The sequence below is a fragment of the Sinohyriopsis cumingii genome, chromosome 16 (assembly GCF_028554795.1).
Source record: "Sinohyriopsis cumingii isolate HCF-2022 chromosome 16, ASM2855479v2, whole genome shotgun sequence".
In the NCBI taxonomy this organism is placed as follows: Eukaryota; Metazoa; Mollusca; class Bivalvia; order Unionida; family Unionidae; genus Sinohyriopsis; species Sinohyriopsis cumingii.
This window is the reverse complement of record NC_142976.1, coordinates 73,297,631-73,313,380: the sequence shown is the minus strand read 5'-3', so window position 1 is coordinate 73,313,380 and position 15,750 is coordinate 73,297,631. Positions and strand designations below refer to the sequence as shown.

Here is a 15,750-nt window from a genome sequence, read left to right as displayed (position 1 = left end):
CTCGTATTTAACGCCATATTCGGGTTCAAAATCATTCATTGGTATCTCCATTAACACTTTCCCAGCCCCAATAATACATTATACTTCCTAACTTTAACAAAAAATTGCCTTCATCACTATGATCAACCAGTATTTGCTGAATGAAATCGTCATCTAAGATGAACCATACTGGGAATCAGCAATTTTTGGAATTCTAGAGAGCCCGTATTATAAACATGCATTTCTAAAACTTTATTGAAGTAGTGTTCAAACTATGACAGAATGCTTGTTAGGGGGCCCAATGTGTTGATGATATGTAGTTTAACAATCATTTATGTCAAGCCAAAAGAAACCAGATGTGTAAACAGTTACAAAAAATGGCACATTTTCATATGCATGACTTTAAACCTATTTGTTAGAGTTCTCATGCATCACCACACTGCAAGTCCACAAATTCATAAAAATTTTGTACAAATCACATGATTGCGCATCCTGGGAGTATTTCTGTGTTCCACCCACTCCCTCCATCTGACAATGATGTACTCCCTAATCTAGTTGCTCAAATCAGCTGTACATATTCCCACACTATATAAACAAATCCCAGAAACTAACCCATTTGATACGGTGGTCATTTACAGAGATGGGATTGTGGCTGGTTTTGGGGATGTGTAGCGAATGATCCTGTATCTCCTCATCTCTATTCATCACATCTTTGAGGGTGAATTTGAGATTATTTATAAGATAATGGTTGTTGCAGAGAGAGATGAAGGGGCACCTTCCTTGAGCTACCTGCCTTTACAATCCCTCTCACTTGCAACTTAACAGCAGAGGTGATTTGAAGAGAATGGTTCACAGGGACAGGGCATGATGTGGCTTGGACTAAGTTAAGTGTGAGCATGCAATGTGAACACATAAGATCAAGGTTAGTGGATGCCGTCAATGCATTCACCATTATATGGTGGGTCAGCCTATTAATTACCTTCAATATTCAAGCTGTTGACTCCCATGCATGTTCATTGCTGGCATTATCTGCAAGCCTGAAAATCGCCAGTGATGCCACATCCAATAATGAAAATGTTGCCACTATTTTATAAATGAGCATTAAAATGGTGTGCAAAATATCAAAATCCACCTTTCAGTATGCAGACAAGTTAGTCTGGTCACAGCATAGTACTTGTCTAATGCCATGAGATCTGCAAAGAAGGCATCAGAATGGGTCACCTGTGAGATGCAAAGGATACTGGCAGTTGACTCTCATAAAAAAAAGTTTTGAAAATGTCTATCACTGATTTTGGCAGTTAGCCTCTCAGCAATTGCATTCAATTTCCCTGACTGCAAGAGAAGATGAAAGGAACAGGGCTGGCAGATACTCTGAGTGTTTGGCAGCAGCAGAATAATTCCTCTACTGCCGCCTTAAAGCTATTCTCAGTCCACTCCACAGAGGGATCTGAGTATGAACCATCACCAGGTTTATCCCCACACTCATTGTGTTGGCTATCCTGGATATATGGATGATATATTCCTGGAGGCACAGATGAGACATGGTCATGATCTGTAACACTTTCACTGTACCATCCAAGATGGTTTGCCATGAGTAAACAGCTAGCCATATCTGCAGGATGAAGTTGTCCAAATGGCAAAGACAGCTTGCTGAAATCAACATCAGCCAGTACAGTGTCTTGTGTACGAATGGCAGTGTAGATGGCTGTTTTCTGATGGAATACATGTAATTTTAGGCACGTGAATGGATCTATCAATAAGGACCCTGACGATGTCAAGATTACAATGTCAAGATCACTGACAATGTTAATGTTCCATCGCTCTATTTGATGAGGCATTGGATGATATGCTACAGAAGCCATATGGTCATCGAACGGTATGGAACTAAAGCTGGATGTCTGAATGGTATTGTTGGCAGCCATTACAGCATCAAACTGAAGTGTGACTAGACTTCATGGCTAATTGAAGTCATTTATAAACCACAATGACTCGGATTTAAAGGCCCTAAGGCTATGCTCAGACATGGGGGGGGGGGCGCTTATGCCCACTGGGCTGCATAGAATTCGGTGGAAACCTCCCCAAAGTGTCATAATTCTTTACTACAACAAAAGAAGAAGGATGGGGGAAAAAATTGGGCAGAACTTAAACAATTCTGTCATCATTTGCTGTACCAAATGATGTCCCTGTAACTCCAGAGATGGCATGGGCAGCGGAGAAGTCACAGCTTTCTCCTTTTCCCCAGATGTAATGGTATCAGTAGGTAATGTACGTCATATCATTGTTGGAGAAGGGACCCCAATGAAGTTCCCCACCAGGCTGGTCAAAGACTCTAAATTAGGGTGAATGCTCAAAACATTAGCACTCAGTCCTTCACTTTTCCACTTTTCTTCCCGTTTCTTGCAGTTTTCCTTAAAACTGTTGGCTATGTATTCTCCACCCATCATACATACATGCTGCAATTACATGCTGATGAATACTTTGTACTGGCATGACAGAATTCTTGCTAGCTTTGAATTTCTTGCATTTAGCACACTTCCTTGTCATTGTTAATTTTGAAATGGCAAAGAAAGCAGAAAGAAGAAATTAATAGTGTATGGTTTTACGAACACCAGAGATACCAACTAAAACAGTGGTGATAAATAAATATGTGTGAACACCAACTACAACAAGTCCCATTACAATGTAGCCTTGTAGCACCATGTCTTCAGAGAATTTAAAAATTAAGTCCGCATATGTGAAAAAATCAATGGTAAAAATTTAAAAAATAATGTATACCACCTGTAGAATAATCCATAATACATTAAAAAATAACAAAATCTTCAATGGAATGGGTGAAAATCAGCACAAATTTCCAACTGATTCATTAGGTGATGTGAACGTTGTTCAGAAGCATGGGAAGGTAATGTGCAAGAGATATTTCTCCTTGTCTATATAATATAGACAGAAATGATGAATTTTTATCTTTGGAGGGCTGGATTCAGGTGGTAGTGTGGCTTATATTCCCAACATTAATGCTATTGGGAAACATATTCAATGGAGAATGATTTAATAATGTTGAAGTTGATATGGTAACTCTTGTAATGTTCTTCATAATTTGCCTTATTCCAAACATTTTTAGGATACTGACATTATTCTGCATTACTGCTACAAATGTAATAAAAATAATCAAATATTAAAATCAAACAAAAAACTCAAAGTTCGCCAGCTGATCAAAGCTTCACTAAGGTTTCTACAAGCCTGTCAAGGAAATCATTCTGCTTAGGTGGTGTAAACAAGTAGAAATAGGCTTACATTTAGGTAACAACAAGTCAAACCAAACAGCTTCCGAATCATCTGGATGCAAACCTGGTTCTATAGAAAAAAACTGTATCATTCCTTATGTAGGTACAAACACCACCACCACTTCTATTCCTACTGCATCTTGGTATGTAGAACTATATTATGTATATTATTTTAAAAAATAATGATTTTAGTAAGGGTCATTTAGATAATGTCATGTTTTTAATGTTAACTGTCCTATAAATGGGTTGTACTGTAAAGATGACTCATGTATAACACGTACTATTCATAAATTCCAAGGTCAATGCTCTGGAAAAATTTAGTAGACATCGCATGATCAAATGAGGACATTCATACTGCAGAAAAGGTCAGACTGATCTAATTTCTGATTGGCTAGAATTGGATTTTGCTTATTGCAAATCTTTATTTCAAAATAACAATGTTTTTATTGAATGCCTGGAATCACATTCTTGAAAATGCATATTAGTTTGATAAATTACCATTATGAAATGCATATTCACTCATTCTTAAACTTGATACTGGTCTTGAAAGAGTATTGAGAAGATTGCTTTATTTATTTACTTTAATATCATTTGTTGGAACTACAGTACCATAACATTTATTAAAAGATCTGGATATATTAATATTCTTTGGATTTACTGTAAAGGTTTTTCCATTAAAAAATACATGGGACCCAGGAAAGGTGTGTTTAAAGTGGGTACTCACCCATAAATGCAATTTTTTTATATTTATCATTTTAATATGAACTCTGTGAAATCAAAGTACCCTGGCATTTATTTTCAAAAACTGCCTACCCTGGATACAATGTATGTTTAAATGGAACAGCCCTAAAGCATTCAGGGACATTCTGGATTTATATCTTTGGATTTACTGTGAAACATTCAAGGACATTTTATATTTATAAAGTTTTGGGATTTACCAAGGATTCAATTATTCCTTTACCTTATAGAGTGTATGACTTTTTAGCCCTTCAATATAAAAGTAGCAAAGTTTCCCAGAGCAGTGCACTATAAATAGAACACCTGTTACATATTCGACTCCATACACATAGGCCTGCCTGTTAACTGTTAAGCAGTGTAGTATATGTGACATTTAACATCAATCTTAACCATTTCAAATTTTTGGTACACATACATTATGTGACGAAAGATTTAAGAGTAAAATCTGATCTTTAAAGCTGTATCATTATTTTTACGGAATTTTTTTATGTACTTCAAAATCTTGAGAGAACTCATTCACCATCAAGGCAGTGAAGCCATGTGACCAACCGTTGCTGCCATTTCTCATACTCAAAATTTACAAGTTCTCTGTCTGCATCTACATCACTAAGTCATCTGAATTTGATAATTATTAAAACTAATTGCTGCGTACATCAATATCAGAGCCTTTACTTAAGTTAATGAAGCTTTCATAGTTGTGATTCTAATCGTGAAAACTTTGTAAGTACTGAATGAAATCTGCATCCTCCATTTTGGAGAGTGGAGAATATGACCCAGATACTTTAAATAGCAGAATACATCCAGATCTTAAACAGCGACCATGTGATCTGATATAATGGTCAATCACACCAATGAATGTAGTATCTAACAGGGGTTTTTCCCCAAAGGTGGCACAAGGAAAACCCATTCAAAATGGCTGATGTTTAAAGCAGGTGGTAAATGGTGCTTCCATGAGAATGGTGTAAAGGCATCAAAATGGAGCTTGTATGCGAATCGGGTAGAAATGTCAAAAAGCACTTGCATGAGAATGGAGTAGAGGCGTCCAAAGGTGCTTGCATGAATTAAAGGGGTTAAAGGACATTTGGAATTAAAATATTGATTCTTCTGTGGTTTTAGCACATAAGGATATTACACTTTTCATTCAGAATAACTTTAGAATGTATCCAGATTGATACAAATTTTTAGGAATTTTAGAAATTCATTAAACACTGTCAGTTATTATTCATTCTTTCACTTTGTATTTTAGGGAAATAAATTCATATTTTAAATTCAACAAAACTTAATGGTTGTCACTCTTTCTTGTTACGTAGTTTAATCCCCCAGGTCATAACAATCTAATGACGTGATAGTTTTAAATTCTAATTTCATAATCAGAGTTAGAGCTGTCAAATTTTTTGAAGACTTCTATCAGACACTCGTCTATTGTAATCAGTTATGCAGGTACCTGTTGAAAGGGAAATTATATTAAATGTGTACAAACCTAAAGTCTGCATTTTTTTTAAAAATTCACAGTATCTGATATATCTCACTACCTAACTTCATCTTCTACAAAATCCAAGAATTCATCATCGTTGTCTGAGGCAAAAAAATATGTTTCCAGTCAGCCGATCATTCCTGTTTTTCATTGGCAACCCTAGCACTTTTTCCCCTAGGTGCTTAGTACAGTATATACAATGATCATTATAATATATATCATGTGGAAAAAAAACAACCCTAATTTTAAAACCAGTGCACCAGGAAACACACATATATTTTCTTTGCCTGATAAAGTTTTGAAATCCTCCATCATCGTCTAGTAAATCTTTAATCGGCTGAGGTTTGAACATGCAACCTTCTGCATCTGATGTGGATGCTCAAACCACTTGGGCCCCCAAGTGGTACTTTATTAAAAGACCTCCTGACTTAAGAAACCATATTTTGCCAGTGGAAGGAAAGTTGTTCAAAACAGGCTTTGTGGTATTATCTTTTATTATGGAAAAGTGAAGTCCACTCTTGAAGGCAGAATTGTTCAGTAGGAAGACAGTAAAGTCTTCTTCCTGTCCAAACATTCTGAACCACTGGATGAGATTTCCTAATCACTAATGGATGCATATTGTTGATTCTATGTGTGCATATTGTTCTATTATCCTTAACGTACCTGGCCTGAGGTTTATAGGTGCGCAGAGTTTGATATGCACGGATGAGATCCAATCTACCATGTCCTTGTTCAAACATGTTGACATCAGGAAGACGCCGGGCTGAGGCAATTAATGCTTGCTTCATGCTGGCAGGGTTGATGATGTTTATCCGGTCAATAACAGCGCTAAAAGAAAAACAAAGGAGACCCAAATGGGTTTGAGATCACTCAACTGACTGACACCTGCCAAACAGCCATATGCAAAAGTACTTGACCAAAAAATGAGGGACAGTAGGATATTTGATATGTCAAGACAAGATTTTTTATCGAGCTTTTTTTAAATTTCCATCCACATCTGACCAGCATGATATTGAAAGGTCTCAATGTCAGGGTGCTTTCTGGTAAAGTTTTTCAAACTTTGTTAAGCAGATTTTTTACATAAAGTGTTGTAAATGTCTTTCTGTTCTTAGTAATGGTGACCACATCCGATAGACAATTTTTTACATAAAGTCTATCTTGAATGTTAGAATGGTACCATTTGTACTTCATACCATCTACATGTCAAAAGATATATCTGAGTGGAAGCAGCGTCACTCTCACCACTGATGCAAAATTCAGACCGAGGCCATTTTAATAAAAACAAAACAAGCAATATCCAAGTCATAAGAAGTCTCTTGGAGAAACCTTTTATTGATATGACCATCCATGCTGGAGATGTATTAACAATAAGAATTTTAAGATGGCCATCACAGTGGCCATGCTGACTGCCATATTCGCTTATGACCATCCAAATGTCTTTCAAGGTCCTTGAGTAAAAAACCCTAGTCAATATGACCACCTATTTAGGAAAATGATGATAAAATTTATGAGACAGCCAGCGGCCATATTAGATGTTTGAAGAGTACCATTTTCATTCTGGACACACTACACTTCTGAATAAAACTGTGTACTAAGTTTCTAAACTTTCTTCCATGCAGTTTAGGAGAAGTGAAAATAAACAGTTGGTAATGAACAACTGATAGATGAACAGATGCAGGCCCATCACATAAGCTACTCTAGACTTCAATCAGAAGTTTATAAGTTAGTAATATAACCTAGAATCAGTCAATATGTGGGTTAAAATGTAGCCATTTTAGGCATACAAATGACTGATTTCATTGGAAGGAAAACTTCATGGCTTTGCATTATCTCCTATCTGCCATAGATATTGGAGGAAAATATGTGTCACAGATTCATGGATTTGTTTATTCCATCGAAAATAATAAAATCCATTTTAAAACAAATTTTTGTTTTAATTTTAAGGTTCTGCAGTAAGGGATACTATCAAAAGTACAATAGTTCTGCAGTGTCACTGTGATCATACTTACCTGGCAAGAAGAGTTACTGCTCCTGCCACAACAGGTGAGGCCACACTTGTCCCAGATAAAGATCGACACCCTCCTCTAGCGTAAGAGATAAAAGTACACTTTAGATACAATATGTGTTTTTCTGATTAAAATTTTATCTATTTGACAACTGTTTATGTGATATTGTTTATGTGATTTTCCACTTTGTGTCATATGTGCATAGATCTACTAGTTTATGTTTTGATAAAAAGTCATTTACAGCAAAGTTGGTCTTTATTTATGAGTGATCAGGAACCTGTTATACCATATCAATTTAGCTAGCTAGATTTACCATAACACAGCAATTCTGATTCATTTCATTTCAATAAAATGTAAAATGTAAAATGACTCAAATGCTCTCAAGAGCCAAACTGCTCAAATCTTGAACGAGCAACTCTAGCTATTAAAACAAAAAGAACGAATTAATAACAAAAGTGTCTTCAGGATGTACTAAGCAAAACTGAAGAATTGCACAGGTTAAACAGAATTTGCTGGGAATTTTAAAAAAATCACAAAGATGAATGTAATTTTATTTACAATGTGGTAATGAAGAAACTCAGTGTAATTCACAGTTTGAAGGTGCAAGGAAAACCTACTTAAGAAAAACTAATTATTTTGCTTACTTGAGAGCAGACCCTCTAACAGCTGATCCATAAGTGACAATATCTGGCTTCATTCTTCCATACCCTCCAGGTAATTCCTGAAAACCAAAACCAAAAACCAAAATAATACAGAAACCTAAGCAATAAGAACAAATAAATATAATACTGGTTATGGGTACTTGACGTATAGATGTGCCAAAGCATTGTTGAAAAATATATGATTTTATACTAAAAATCTGCAGTAAATCAAGATTTATATAAAGCATTGTGTCTGTATTGCAATGAAGCTTTGCAAAAACTAAAAATACACATATGTAATGAGTCAAGCAGTACAAAATCTGTGGAGGTTCAATTTCATCAATGTTTGCAATAATACCATAAGTTTGCCAAAGTACTACTGGTTTAGCTTCTTGATTTTATTTCTTAACAACAAGGAGGGCTTCATTTATATAAGCAAGTTAAAAATGATATCCCTTGGTAATCACAGTGCTAAATATATGTGTGTGTGTGTGTGTGTGTGTTTGTGTGAGACAGAGAGAGAGAAAGAGAGAAATGTAAAAATATTTTGAGACTTTCATTCATCTCAGATGGTTATATTGTCTTCCAAACATTTCTTGTGCAGAGACTTTAGTCTGTTCCGAGAGTCTGAACTAATGAATGTCTCTCAAAGTGAATGTGTACTATAATACAGGAAAACTGACAAGGGATAAAAAATTATTTCTAACTCTCTTCCATGACTGGTATTAAGAATTTACAATGCAAAAATGACAATTAAGAACTTACCCAAGTTGTCATTCCTCTGGATGAGAATCTTGCGATCTGGTTTTCAAAGTTGATTCCACCCACCCCTATCACATCCATCTGATCAGCTGGGTTATTCAGTGTTCTGTTGTTTTTTAAAAAAAATTGTAAAAAACTTATTTAAATAATGCCAGCAAAAAATTTCACTGCTTTTTTCTGGAATGATAAAAACAAGAGGTCCAAGTCTGCATGATATCACTTACCTTTTTTATATTACACAATAGCTGGCCATTTCACTAAGTATGCTTGAACTGTATTGCAAGAACACTTCCTATATAAAATATAATCCCATACTTCATATCTTGTAAAATGTACCTGTTTTTCAAGTCTGAAAAAAGCCTTTCCAAAGACAATTAATATGCACAGTTTCTTGCTCACAATCAAGCTCATCTAAGGTTTTGATGATATGACCTATTTACAAAGTTTTATCAAACCTAGGTCAGAAATATAGTTTCTACATTATTCACAAGACTAATAATGTATTACTATTTTATAAACTAGTTATATAATTATATAATAATCATCATCTACTTTGAGCAGCTATGTGCAACGTATGGCCCATGACCTGGTTCTATCCATTTATTTACATCATAGAGCATGACTTTAAAGATCACATATCCAGGAAGTTGTACATCCAAAACTTCAAGTATCACCTCTTGTATTGAAATTTTATATTTTTCTTCAGTTTAAGTTATAAATCATTTATCATAATTCTTAATGTATACATCATTAATAATGTTATTTAAGAATGTGTTCATTTCCAATGTATGCATCTTGTTTTCTAAATTTAATTTTGTATAGTATCTGAAATTTTTTCTGCAAGGGGAAGAACTCTGCATAACCCCAAACACATAATTCTAAATAGCCTTTACCATAGGTTAACTCCCATGCTCTCCCCAAACAAGAAATCTTTTGTTGATTGCATATAATTGAAAACAATTGTGGCAAGGTTTTTATATCTTCATTTACATTTGATGGTAAATCAGCATCACTCATCCCACCCTAAAAAGCTCATATGCCACGATGTTATTTTGTCAAAGTTGGCCAAATTCAGCTTGGCAATTTTTGTAAGATAAAGTGGTGTAAATGTTTTATACTTTTACTATTACCAGCCAAATTAGATGGCAGAACAAGATCATTTGTATAAATCAAAAAGGTACTCAAGCTGGAAAACTTAACTGTCAAATTTGATCCAAGTGTTACTGATGCTTAAGTTTTATTAATGTAGTTGTTTAATTGACTTTCCATTGTTAGTTGTTGTTGTTGTTGTTGTTGTAGGGTTTAACACCATTTTTCAGCACACGATAGGCTATACATGGCGGCCAGTATTAATGGTGGAGGAAGAATCCAGAAAAAAAACGGAAAGAACCACTGACCTACGAGAAGCTACTGGCAAGCTTTCTCACATACCCACATTGGCCGAATCCGAGACTCGAACCCACGCATACAGAGGTGAGATGGCAGTGATCCGTAACGGACAGCGTTTTAGACCACTCAGCCACTCGGGGCTCCTTCCATTGTTAGTAATGGAGGTCATATTTGATGACAAGCTGGCACGATTTGAACAAATCTGAAAACCTTTATTGCCAGAATGCTTCATTTCAAATTTAGTTAACTGAGTAGTTTCTGAAAAGATGTTAAAAATTCTGTATATTTTTAGTAATAGCAGCCATTTATAATGCCGGATGCATTATTCATTCAAATTTGTAAGACCTTCAGGCCAGGATATACTTGTAAGGAAGCTTTCTATCAAATTTAGTCAAATTCTGTTGGGCATTTGTTTTTTTGACAAGAAGTGACTTAAAGATTTTATCTAGTTTTAGTAATTGTGGCCATATTTGATGGTGGCACATTATCATTTCAACAAATATGATAGAACTTCAAGCCATTATGTCTTCTTTCCAATCTGAATGAAATTCTATTTTTGAGAAATATTTGTTTTAACGTTTGTTACATTTTTTTTAAATGGTTGCCATATTTAATGACAGATCATTTTAACAAATCTGAAAAAGCATCATGCTAAATGTGGGCAAGTTCTGCTAATCTTTTTAAAAAAAGAACCTATTTGAAGGTTTTTCTATTTTTAGTAATGGTATCAATATCTACCATCATCATTTCAGCAATCTGAAAAACTGTCATGTGACATCCTTTCAAATGAGGTAAAATGTTGTTGGGGAAGATTTTGAGAAGTAATTTAAAAGGTTTTCTATTTTAAGTAATTGTGATCATATCTGAAGGCAGACTGGTATCATTTGAATAAATTTCATGTCAATATGTTTCTGTCTAATATTGTCAAATTATGCAGTGTTTTTTATTAGAAGTCTACTTTTTATAATGTTAGCAATATTTAATGGTAATCATTGTCATATGAACAAAACTTAAAAGAGTTCCAAGCCAGGATGCTAGCTTTCAAATTTGGTCTAATTTGGTTGAGTGGCTTTTGAGACGCTGTAAGTAGCAAATGTGAACCAATGGACAATTCACAATTAACAAAAGACCATTCCATAAATTCACCTGGCGCTAGAGCCAATTGAACTAAAATATAAAAATCTCGCCCCAAAAGACTGTCAAACAAATGTGAAAGTAAAATTGCAAAGCTGTGAAATTCATTATCATATGCTTATACCATATTATATTGATGATAAAAGAAAGAATATACCCTATATCAATAACTGCATTCTAGACAACATTAATACATGACAAAAAGACTAAATCCAGTCCACATCTAAGTGGTATATAAACTCTGAATATTTAAAAAGCATGAAACTTAAAACAGACTACAGGTGTTATTTTATCTTTTATTATGAATGTCTACAGCTATAGGAAAATGTATGAAAAATGACTGCTGAAGACCTATTCAAACTAAAAATTACACTTGGCAAAACTCAGTGGTCTTTTGAGACAATCAGCAATGTCTACAGTTGAAGTAAGAATTTGCTACAAAGTGTTTTGGACAAGAATGCTGTTGATACCTTAACTGTAATTACTTTAGGACATACAAATCTTTGAATTATTAGCAAAATTATCCTTTGAATTCAACCTTCTTAGCAAAAGTCACATACCCATAAAGAGGTCCATCATTGCCTATGGCAGAGACCATGATCACTTTATTGGCTGTCAACTCCCAAACCTGGAAATTGAACAGTGAAGTACATTTCAACACTTAAGTCAGACTTGGGTTCAATTACAATGTAACTGAGTAATTAACTACAATTACAATGTATTTGTAACTGTAATTATAACGGAACTTCATCAATAAGTTTTACTGCAATTGAAGGTCTAGAGTTGCTTGATTGCTCAATTACAGGTCAATTAAAAAAAGCAAAGAAAAATGCATTTTTTTTTAATTCCAAATAAAATTTTTTTAAATGAAAAAATATACATATTTATTTTAACTGCCAGGTGTTAGGCTAATAATATAGGAATAAATATAAACTAAGCAATAAAGCTAAGTTTTAGATAAGAAAACTATAAAATGATTTTACTTAGTGTACAGTGAGATTAAGACTTAGGTTCAGTCACAAGTTAATTAGTGTAATTGAGTAATTAATTACACTATAATTGTAATTAAACATCACCAATATGGTGTAATTGTAACTGAAGTCATAACTCTGAGTAATTGAAATTGTGATTATAATATACATCTGCAAGCACATCATAACTGTAATTCTAACTGAACCCAAGCCTGCCTTAAATATTTCAGGATGATTCATCTTCTTTCTTTAGATTTGTCCTCTGTGAAATTTAAATTTTGTTGAATTTTCAAGATAGAACTAATGGTGTATGTAGAACCTGTGATATTATTCATGAAATGTTTGAACATAATTTGAATGACTGTGTTCATTTGCTGACAACATGTATGCAGAAATCACAAATAACCACAAAATGTTGTTGCATACAAGGAATTCAAGTATTTACATATTTATATATATGTGAAAATGCTAAATTTAATATGAAATACATTGTTCCAATAAATCAGTTATCATTACTAAATACTGCTTCAAATTTCACACCGACAAAGATCAAACAACCACTACATATAAACTGATGCAAAATTAAACATCGCTATATTCCGTGTTTTATCTACTTGAGATAGTCCCAAAAGAAGCAAGGTTTACAAACCACAAAATATCAAAATTCAATTACGGCGAAAAAACTTATTTTATGGTAGATGCTCACCTTATCTACAAAGGGATGATCCATAAAGTCTGGCCCACCAATGCTAAGGTTTAGCACATTTATCTTCTTCAGTATAGCGTAGTTAAAGGCATCCAGAAACCAGGAAGTGTAAGAAACCTTGAAAAACATGATTAGAATTTAAGAGCTTGTAATAGGCAATTCCTGAATGGTCATGAGAATAATCCAAAGTGTTTTAAATGTTGTAAATAATATAACTTTGGAAAGCATGATGCATATATAAAATGTGATGAACCAACATTCAATCATGATTGTTGTTGTTTGTTGTTTGTTGTTTGGGTTTAACACCATTTCTCAGCACAAGATAGGCTAAACATTGTTGCCAGTATAACTGAATAAAAAGTCTGGAAAAGCAGTTGTAAGAACTACCAACCCTAGGAAGCTACTGGCAGCTTTTTCACATACCAACACTGGCTGAGCCCCGAGACTCAAACCCATGCAAGCAGAGGTAAGATGGCATTGATCAATAAAGGTGCATGCTTTTGGCCACAAAGGGATCTTGTTCAATTATGGAACATCACTTTAGACAAATTACCCCCCTTCCCAAAAAATAAACATTATTTATTTTACAACTTGAAAGAAACTGTCATTCTTTTATGCAAAGTAATTCATCTTCAAACAAGAAACTTTATACATGAAAGAATGTAAGGAATATCTTATACGAATACTAAGATATCATACAGTTAACACATTAACCCCTGGAGGTTTTTGACATTTTTGCCTGAAAATTGAGTAGGAAACACATTTTGAAACTATTTCTGAATAGATCTGAAAACACCAAATCCCCAGTGATCTTTCATTAACATACTGCCTAGTTGTGTTAGAAATATCATTTTTCATTGGTTATTTGACTCGAGCATGAGCAGAAGGGTAAAAGTTGGAGTTCTTTTCTTTTTTCTTGACTCATGCATGAGCATAAGTTCTTTTTTTTTGTTTGCTAAACGAGACCACTCTTTATTCCAAATGCCCATCTTATCCTAATTTTTGCAAAGGTGCATCTGTCTGTTTGCAGTTCATACCAGTTTGCCTCAGATCTGAGACTGAAAAGTCTAAAATCCGGACACAAAATTGGATTCTGACCACGGGCAAATTTTGGGTACAAAAAAGTCGGGTCCAAAAAATGAGCTTTTTAAAGCTGTATTTTGTAATGCAACTAGATCGGATTATTTGGTATCATTGTAGAGCTACATCTGTCTACCTTGATATAATACCACCCACTTTAGTGTATCCTGCATGACCATGATGCTACAGAGCTTGGCAGTAGGCTGCTACCTCCTGCCCTGTTAAGTCGTTGCTAGGGGTTAATGTGTTAAAAGAGCACATACTGAAAAAATACAAAATTCTAAAAAAACCATTGAGGATTGCCATCCTTGTAAAAACACAACGTTTGGACCCATAAGTGCATGTTAAATATCTGGGCTTATGTAGATAACTGATGTCAAACATTCAGGTTCGAAGAGTGTCAGTGTTGTTTTTGAGTTCTATAAATATTGTACAGGAATAATGTCTACATATTTGAAGAACTGTGGCTGTTACTGCTTATAACTCCATATAAATGTTGGAGGCAAAGACCCACATTCCAGAACAAGAAATATGTCTTGTGGAACAACTGTTTGTACAGATTGGATTAGTTTGATCCAGAAAACGGAGAAAGAATATCAGACTGAATATATATATAATCAGGTCTGATGCTTCCAACCTATGGAAAATGGCATAATGATACTGTTAAATCACAGTTTAGCACTTTACTCAACAGTTCTTCATTGCACATTGTATGGACTGCCCATGTATACAGCAGTGCATCACACTTCAAGAATTTTAGTTTATATTCCCAACCCATTACTTTTATTTTCAGGTGATTTCACATCATATATCAGGACCTTTAAAATTACTATTTAGTAGAATTATTCAAGCCAAAATAGCAGTGACTCTCGTATATTATAATCCATCAACCTTTAGCCTGTTGAAATTCACCGTGAACTTGCACTGACAGAAGTGTAACTGTGATGGTGAAGGATTCCAAGTATATTTTTACCCTGATCAGACCTGTACTTTACCCACAATGCATCGAATGAATTCAGTTTCTGCTTACAAAATTTTAATTTGAGTTTTTGGAGAAAGAAAAATTATGCTTTTTTTGATGAATGTTTGTACATAAAACAGTGTTGAGGCGCAGTATCACAATACAGGTCATAACTTCAGGCTCTTCTAAAATTATTATCTGAAGGAAAGAAATAAAATTTTCTTGTTGACAACTTTATTAGACTCTGAATACCTAGCAGCCTGAGGAACTTGGCTATCACAAATACCATAAAATAACCTACTAACAGCTTCAAACACAACCCACAAACTTTAAAAGTTTACTATTTCTCATTATAAAACTTGATGTAATATTATTATTATTATTATTATTATTATTATATTAAACTGCAATATGTATAGGTTATTTGCAGTTTTCCTTTTCACATTCACCACTTGTATGCACTTCAGAACCATTCCTGCTACAGCCATGAAACTTGAATGAAAAATTTACATTTTATAAAAACTTTGAAGACAGCTGGAACATTGTATTATTAGTGTAAATGGTAAATAACATTTTTGCTAAAATTCATGTTGTTTATAGTTGTAATAAAAGTATAATTATTGAAAAT

At 34.2% G+C, this 15,750-nt stretch overlaps 1 protein-coding gene across 1 annotated transcript in view; it reads right to left on the bottom strand.

Annotated features, from left to right (window-relative positions):
• The window catches only part of LOC149780779 (membrane-bound transcription factor site-1 protease-like), a 100,765-nt gene that overhangs the window by 66,783 nt on the left and 18,232 nt on the right, over nucleotides 1-15,750 (bottom strand). Inside the window, exons 8-13 of the mRNA XM_089937856.1 lie at nucleotides 13,082-13,198; nucleotides 11,965-12,032; nucleotides 8,885-8,987; nucleotides 8,123-8,199; nucleotides 7,482-7,556; nucleotides 6,136-6,300 (exon numbers count right to left, since the gene is read on the bottom strand). Of these exons, the coding sequence (XP_089793982.1) occupies nucleotides 6,136-6,300; nucleotides 7,482-7,556; nucleotides 8,123-8,199; nucleotides 8,885-8,987; nucleotides 11,965-12,032; nucleotides 13,082-13,198 (605 nt within the window). The remainder of the gene's footprint in view (nucleotides 1-6,135; nucleotides 6,301-7,481; nucleotides 7,557-8,122; nucleotides 8,200-8,884; nucleotides 8,988-11,964; nucleotides 12,033-13,081; nucleotides 13,199-15,750) is intronic.